This window comes from Ctenocephalides felis, unplaced genomic scaffold (assembly GCF_003426905.1).
Source record: "Ctenocephalides felis isolate EL2017-DRISC unplaced genomic scaffold, ASM342690v1 CF-g0.4_SCAFFOLD_03571, whole genome shotgun sequence".
Lineage (NCBI taxonomy): Eukaryota > Metazoa > Arthropoda > Insecta > Siphonaptera > Pulicidae > Ctenocephalides > Ctenocephalides felis.
This window is the reverse complement of record NW_020539725.1, coordinates 66,371,066-66,379,855: the sequence shown is the minus strand read 5'-3', so window position 1 is coordinate 66,379,855 and position 8,790 is coordinate 66,371,066. Positions and strand designations below refer to the sequence as shown.

General features: G+C 29.8%; 1 protein-coding gene across 1 annotated transcript; it reads left to right on the top strand.

Annotated features, from left to right (window-relative positions):
• Positions 1-624: 624 nt before the first annotated feature.
• On the top strand, positions 625-7,467 carry LOC113386556 (golgin subfamily B member 1-like). Its single transcript, XM_026624334.1, has 11 exons — positions 625-641; positions 860-1,049; positions 3,252-3,465; positions 3,540-3,688; positions 3,749-3,880; positions 4,139-4,204; positions 5,783-5,959; positions 6,038-6,269; positions 6,353-6,562; positions 6,624-6,802; positions 6,900-7,467. The coding sequence occupies exons 1-11, from the start codon at positions 625-627 to the stop codon at positions 7,056-7,058; spliced, it is 1,725 nt and encodes a 574-aa protein (XP_026480119.1). The 3' UTR covers positions 7,059-7,467.
• The last annotated feature ends 1,323 nt before the right edge of the window (positions 7,468-8,790 follow it).

The following is an 8,790-nucleotide window of genomic DNA, read 5'->3' as shown; positions in this document are numbered from 1 at the left end:
ATGTCTTTAACACTATCTATCTAATGCTGCCTTTGTACTATTAAATTTTTCATTGTCCTTTACTCATTTAGGAAATATCTGGCGACTTCAAAGTTTCAAAAGTAGCTTATCAGGATGAAAAAGACGATGTCTTGTTCGAGGATAATTTGTATCGCCTGAAACAGAGAAACAAACTGAATATTCAGGGAAAGCATTGGTGAAGAAAGCGATGTCTCTTCAGAATCTATTGATCAGGAACAGTATATTGAAACCATTAAAAGTTAGATTTATGAAGCAAAGATATTTATATTATATTTTATTTATAGAAGCGTTACTATATATTTTTATTTTCAGATGTTTTCAGCGAGAAATTTTTCGATGACGCCGCGAAACAGAAGATTTTTGCCAGAGGTACATTATTTTTTCATGCTAATTCTAAGATATTATGAATATTTATTGAGTTTCTATTTTTGTCAGTATTCAAGCTATTTAAATTGGAGCAAGAAGCAGCAGAACGTGCTGCCTTGTTGCAACAAAGAGGCACCATTGACAGAGAAAAAGTTAAGAACCAAATTCACAAACTGAGGTTGGAGAGGACTAAATTGCGAAAAATCAATTTGCTGCTGCAACGAAGAATTTCGAACTATGTGGCTGCGGATAAGGTAATAATTTTTTTCATACTTATTTATACAGAATTTACTGTTTTTTTCTATTTTTAGTTGGATCAGGATATCCGGATTATAAGACGCAAACGACCGTTGGGAATATTCACTTTGGACAAGAACAAATTGTATAAGGATAAATTGCAAAAGTATTTGAAGACTGATATTTATTATTACCTTATGCTATTTCACCTTTATCATGTGTCTTTTAATACCAGGTTTGGGGATTTGTTGACCAGTTGGAAAACGGAGCATCGGCTGATGACCAGAAGGACTCGCGCCCTTCAGGAGGACTGTGACAACGCGAGCGAACATTTTGCTAAAGAATTGGTGGTGTACGAGAAGAGACTTAGGGAAGTCGGGGTTGGCCTAATTAGGGCTCGGAATGCTCAACCGTTGCAGGAAAAGGTAGAGATTGATTGAAATTTAAAGCTGTTGACTAACAAACTTATATTAACTTCCCGTAGGGTAGTTTTAGTAATGGGCCAAAAATCGAAAATGAAAATTTTTGCATTTCTCGACGTTTTGAAGGTTTCTGAACATTTTGACATACCTCAGAAAACTAATAGATGTGTGTGTGTGTGTTTTGTATGTCCGCATTTTTTCGTCCACGTTTTCGGGCGCACGGATTTACCGATTTGAATGGTTTATAAAACATTCGATTTCTATTGATAGGGAGATGTGCTGATTAGTTTTTGGGCAGGTAAGGCAGGTCCAGCCGTCACGGAGATACAGAGCAAAGAGTGCAGAAAATACAAATCGAGTTTTTGAGGGTACGGAGTATCGGATTTGAATGATTTAAAAAACATTCAATTTGTAATGATTGAGAGAAGTGGTTTTTGGCAAAGGCAAGCCCAGACATTTCGAAGATACAAAGCTAAATGTGCAAAAAATGGCAGTTTTTGAGTGAACTAAGCGTCCGATTTGAATGATCTAAAAAACTTTCTGCTTGTTTTGACAAAACAATTGCTTTTGATTAAGGTTAATCCAAATTTTGGATTAAAAATTCAAAACACCACCCAGACTAAGCACAGTTTAAGCGTCACTCTGGTACAAATGTTTGCCCAAGTGCGTTTAGACTGTTTATGTTCTGGAGCAATTTTCCAATTTTGTGAAAAAAAACTATTGAAAAATGTGAAAATGCCGCCAAGCTAAGCACAGTATAAGTGAAAATGTCGCACAGAATTATTCGCAAATGCGTTTAGACTGTGACTATACGTGAGCACTTTTTCAATTTTGTGTAAATTGGGCAACTATTTTTTTGAAATTGAACTTGAAATGACGATTGTTAATGTTCTGGAGATAAATTGATTTATGATTTACATTTGATTTGCTCTGATATAACAAGATGGCAAAAAATAATGAAAGTGTGGGAGTTGTAATGATTATGACAATATATTAGATTAGAAACTCCCAACATAAAAAATATATCAAATTTATTGACTATAAAAATATTTCGATAACAAAAATATACATGACATGTTCCATTGTTTTTTACAAAAAATCAGCCTGCTTGATATCCCCACACACTCCCCGCCCAGTGTTGATCTCACAGTTTAAAAAGAAAATACAGGGAAACACGTTATAAAAATGTGGTGGGAAAGCAAATTATAGCAAATTACAAATTTCCATGTTTCGTCAGCAGATCCACCGTATGTGGTGATTCGACCTGCCATCAACTCCATATTCTGCATAAGGTTCTGACTAAAAAAAACATGTGGAAAATTTCCTGTACCTCGATGTCGGTGAACTTCTAAGATTCATCCTCGATCTAATTGGTATTAGTTATAACAGAATTACTTATTGTTTAGAATGCATAATTTATGGGTACAGTTTCCATTTCTGCAAGCGTTGCATTCGTATCTGATGAGTTCCGATCAGAGAAAGAAGTTGGCTCTTTATCCAAATTAGGATCATTGGTTTCTTTGACATAAGAGTCCAGAATTGTGGAATCCAATAAATTATGTCAAATTTTGTTTTGACTCGTCGTTGTCACGGATAATGGGAGGTAGCATTATAAGACGATTTGTTGAGTTAACAGAGAAAGAGAGGTTGAATGGCATTCCAATGAAAAGTTCAGGCTCCAAATTATTTTTTCTGTCAGCAATAGACACTGAGGTCTGGGTATACCAAATGAGTAACCTCGGAAGTCTGATCCAGATAGTAAGTGCGTTAACTATGATGGATTGGACTGGACGTACCTTATAGGTCATCTCTGAAGACCAGTGACTATGGTGCTGCGTCAAATTCAATTTTTCTTAAATCCTCGAAAAATAAAACTCCTTTATCTTCATCTCCATCGTCGTGAGTCACCAATGTGGGAGTTGTAATGATTATGACAATATATTAGATTAGAAACTCCCAACATAAAAAATATATCAAATTTATTGACTATAAAAATATTTCAATAACAAAAATATACATGACATGTCCCATTGTTTTTTACAAAAAATCAGCCTGCTTGATATCCCCACAAAAGTTACAGTATTTGTAATAATATATATTTGAAAGCGTTTAAAATTTCTCAAATATTTCATTACGGTACGGGAAGTACCAGCAATTTGCCTTAAGGCACGATGCCACACACCACTAGTTTTTTTTTAATTTCAGGTCGTGGATCGTTATCTAAGAAGACAACGACTGAAATTGCATGAGTTGTCGGCGCAACGTCTTCGGTTGCTGAAGGTTCTGAGGGCCCTCAAGCAAGCCGAGGACTATTGGAAAACTTTTTCTGTAATTGATCCGTCTAAGCCAAAAGAAAGATCCATTATGGTATATGAAAAGCTCTTGGCTATGAAGCAGCATCGAGCGGAAAAATTAGAAGGTAATAGTAAAACATAAGTTTCTCCCTTTTGAAGCTTCCAATAATTTTTGATTCTACAAGTTTTTTTTGCCTAGATCGTAAATCGGAAATCCAGGCCCTGGATGAAAAGTGCCGCGGCATAGCGGTGGCCTTGGCCCATGTGCGAGAAAAAGCCCATGCCGTCAAATATGATGTCCTGTACAGTACTGAAATGCTGCAAGGATATGAGGAAGACGCTGCCTGGGTAATGAAATTAAAAATAATTTTTAATATACAGGTTTAATGTAATTATCTAAATTTTTAGATCCGCTTATTAACAAACAGTAGCAAGATGGCACGTGATCGTTTAAAAAGAGAAATTGAGAAGAATAAAATGCAGTGCGGTTTGATGCTGCGTCCGGATTTGCTGAAGGACATGATGAAGATTGTTGAGAAAGTAAGGAATCGTAGACAAAAAATTGTATCCACACATACGCACTCACACACACATTCATTTTTTGTAAGATATGCGAAAATGTACAGAAACCCCTGAAACATCAAAAAATATATAAAAATTTTCATTTTCGATTTTTTGAGATTGCTATAACATACCTTACGGTCAACTGTTACAACTATTATTTTTTATAGATTTATTATTTATATATAAATTTAAATGTACCTTTCGATTGTATTTTATCATTATTTTCTTTTTCAGGTGGAGGAACGAAAAATCGAGCTAGAAAAGCAGAAAGAATTGCATCAGAAAGAGCACGAGCAATTGGTGAGAATAAGGGAAAAAATACACGAACGCAGTAAAAGTAGAGATATTTTAAGGGAACCTTTCAAGATTTATTGATTGTTAAAGAATTTGATGTTTTGTAGGGTTGAGAATGAAGCACTTTTGCTAATGGGTCACTTATATGTGAACTATATATTTTATGACCTCTGAAAACATAAAGTGGTAAAAAAATATTAAAAATATATTTTTATATAAAAAATATTATTGGGGTCACGTATATGTAAAATATATATTATATGACCTTTGAAAACAAGTGGTAAAAAAATATTAAAAATATATTTTTATAAAAAAAATATTAAAAATATATTTTTATATAAAAAATATTAGTTTGATTTTAGTTGTTTGATAAGCTAATTAAGTGCTTAATTATTTTATTGAAACTTTTTGACATATAAAGGTAGAATTTGTGGTCTAAAGTTAATTATGAAGAAAGTTCTGCAGAATTTTATATAATTTCTAAAAGCAAAAAAAGATTCATAGTTTAGAAAAATAAAAAGTTTTGCACTCATTGTCAACATTTTTAGTAAACAAAATTGTTTCATTGTATGTTTCATTTTTTTGTATTTTTGTATTTTTTTGCTCATATCAATTTTGTAAATAAGACATTAAAGTCTTGATTAACAAAAATAAATTGTAACAAAAAAAAATTGTATAATGTTTTCCAAAAATAATTTAAAAGACCCGAATTTTTAACAAACATAAAGTTACCTTAATATGGGCTGTTACTAATTATGAAATAAGACACTAAATATGTGTCAAATATTAAAATTATACATGTTTATTTGCATATTTTACATTTAAATATTAACAAAGAGAAGAAAAACCATATTTTGAAAAAGAACATAATTACTTATTCAAATATCAACGGTTTTTTGTAATTCGTTGACAACTTCATGTTATTTTTCAAAATTGTGCAATTCTGTTCAGCTGTCAAGAGCTGTCAAAATCTATTTCAAGATCTTTTGATCGAATCAATTATTTAAAACGTAGATAAACGATAGTAGCATTTCTGGTGTTTTTAACTAATTCTTTTAGTTTAATTTTAAAATTCAATAATTTGATTTATATTTAAATATCTAGTTCATAAGTTTGCACTACATGATAACACTTGCAAAATTGGTTTTCAATCCTCCACTTGACTGCTGAAAATAGCAAAAACAATCATGAGTTACATAAAAAGTGTACAATTAGGAAAATCGGAAGATATTACAGTATTTCCAGAAGATCGGTTACCGATTTGTTGGCACGATAAAACTAGAATTAATGCTCTCTTTGCACCATTTCGTCCAAAAAATGTAAACCCAGAAGATTGGGAATCTAAATTGCAATTTTGGTCGAGTTTAATTAAGAAATGGTGCGATATTAAAGGCTGTGCAAACTTTACAATGGTTGAATTGAAAAAGATATATGTGGAAAATAAAAGAAGTCCGGCTTGTTTGGAGACCGTTATTCAAGAAATGTACAAGTAAGGAGTAATTGAATCATCTTTATGCTATCTATCTTTATTTTATTTTATTAAATGTTTAGTTATTATTTTTAATGGTTGTATAATATTTACAGATCTGGAGAAATCACAATGGCTTCGATGTTTATGAAGCACCAACAGCAGATTGGGGCAATTGGGCAGTTAATTCAGTCGCTAAAACACTGAGATGGTCTTTTAACACAATTAGATCATCTTTATTTAACCCACCAATTGAAGAAGATACTATTTATATCGTTTTAGAAAATGCAAGGGTAATAATTGTTTTATTTGTAAAATTACATACTTATATTATGTAATACATATTTATGAGTCATTTTTTTATTTTTAAGAAAAATGGTGATGAACTTCTAAGAAAGCTGAAAGCTTATCGAAATCCAATCTTTAATAAAGGATTGATATCACTGCAAACAGCGCAGGATTGTGGTAGGCAAATGAAATTATCAGAAGAAGGAACATTAATAGCTTTGCATCAACTTTATGTATTAAAAAAAATTTATATAAAGACAATATCTGATAAAATTAATTCTAATTCAAAGTGTGACACCATCATCAAACTTCCAGGTAATTTAATAAATGTTTTATATTAAAAAATTAATGAGATTCATACAAAATGTATTAATAAATAATTTTTAATTTATTTTCAGATGGTTCTGGAGTGTGTAGTGATATAACTCCTGTAGATATAGGTATATATACATTACAACAGAATGAAAAATATTTAATGGACTCGATTAATAATTTGGAAGAACAAAAAGAATTATTAAGGCTTGAAGCGAAAAAGTATTTAGAAACTAAGAAAAACAATATGGCAAAGAATTGTTTGAAACGTAAACGCCAATTAGATGCTTCTATTGGTACGTATTTTATTTAATTAGTATATTATATACAAGTGTGTTAACAAATTTCATATTTTAGAAAAAAGGATGCAAACACTTGATAATATACAAGGTTTATTAACCAGAATACAAGATTCACAATCGGACGGTCAAATTTTCGATAGCTATCAAAGTGGACTGGCAGCTTTAAAAGACACAATGAAGGAATTAAAACTCAACTCAGACTTTGTTCAAGATACTATGGTTAATCTGCAAGACGTAAGTTCACCTTAAACATGGACTTGTTAACAAACACTTTATTAACTATCAATTATTTTTTATCAATTATTATCAATTATTTATCAATTTTTTGCAGACTCTTGAGGAGTGTGATGAGATCCAATCCGACATGTCTAATTTGAAAGTAGACGATACTGATATTGGAGAACTTGAAAACGAGTTAGAAGATTTATTAAAAGAAACAAACCAGAAAAACCAGAAGTTAAAGAGATTGCAGCTGATAAAAAACCTATGATATATCCTAAACTTGAAGACAATTTGGATGATGATGCTTTGAATGATATGCTTTCAAAGTTGCCAAAGATACCTGAAAAATTGTCACCAAAAAAACAAGAAATTGAACAAAAGATATCGAATTAAAAGTTAATTTGGGAATTTTAAACAAGTGCCTTTATTTTGCTCAAACTGTGATTATATAAGAAAATTTTATACTCTTAGGAATTACTTTTGTGTATCTTCATCTACTATCCAATGAATATGACTGTCTCTGGTTTAGACGGTAAATCTGGTGGATCAATGAAGTGTTTTGGTGATATATACATATCTATTGGATATTCTAATGGAAATTGTGCTCGCAGACCTACTTCTTCTGCAAATAATTGTTTTTTTTAATCATTATTGATATTTAATCTTAATTATATGGAATATGGAATATAAAAGGTTTTATCAATTATATTTTTATATTAAATAAGCATCTCACATTACATAATTATATTTTTGCTGTAAGTAGTAAGTATAAATTTTAAAAGTTTTTTATGTTACAATCAAATTAAACATGATTCATCTATATGATCTGATATAAATAATTATAAACTCAAGTGTAATTTATTTTATACCTGAACTTGTTCTGGGAACCCGATTTGTTGGCTTAACTTCAATTTCAATTGGATTTAGCCAAGGATTGTATGAAGTTCTTATATTACCCTTTTCAATGTGCCTTCGTTCAACGGCAGGGATTTTAATTTGGTCTCGCCATTTGGCAAGTTCTTCATAGTCTTTACCCCATGTTTGTTGCCACTTTTTACGTGCTTGGTATTCTCTCCATGCTGTTTCTTTCCTGAGTAAGAAAATAATTAATATTATAAATTGATTTATTGATTTTAATAACATTTTAATTTAAACATATTGTTATGCTTTTTAGTATTATTTATTTAAATATTATGTTATTGCAGTTTGTACACATATATATTATATATATATATATATATATATATATATATATATATTTATTTATTTATTATAAAGCGTGGTGTTTTTTTTTTATTTGGCGTTCATCCAACAAATTCGTAAAGAAAAATGTTTTTAATGACTCATCTTTAGTGCTACGTTAAAAAACTTCAAGATTACAAGTTGGAAATATATAAAAATGCAAAATTGCCAAAATTATAGTTATAAATATGAATAATAATATAAATATATAGATTTAAAACAACAACAATATGATAATAAACTTTTAATTTATTTATTTATTTAAGCAACATCATTTTGTTAAAAAATTATTATTATTCGGATTATTATTATTATTGTTTAGATTTATGTTGTCATTCATGCTTATAAATTTATTTTTGTTAAATTTGTAATTTTTTATGTATATAATTAAGTTAAGTCTAATCCTGAACTTTTTTAATGTAGCATTGAAGATGAGTGAAATAAAGACTCGAAACGTTTACTACTAAAATAAAGACATATTATATATATATATATATATATATATATATAATATATATTTATTAGTTTTAATCAAAATATTAAATTAGTAAAGAAAACACTTACAATTTCCATCTTCTTTAACAGTAAGCATTGTAGTATAATATATTTATTATATTATTTCAAATTATTGAGCAAACATTTTATTTGTATTTGTGAACAGAAGTTTATTGATCACACTTTATTTCTAAACCCGACATTTTATATAATTATATTTGATTAAATTGAGAGATTAAATCTCATTGGTTGGTATATGATAT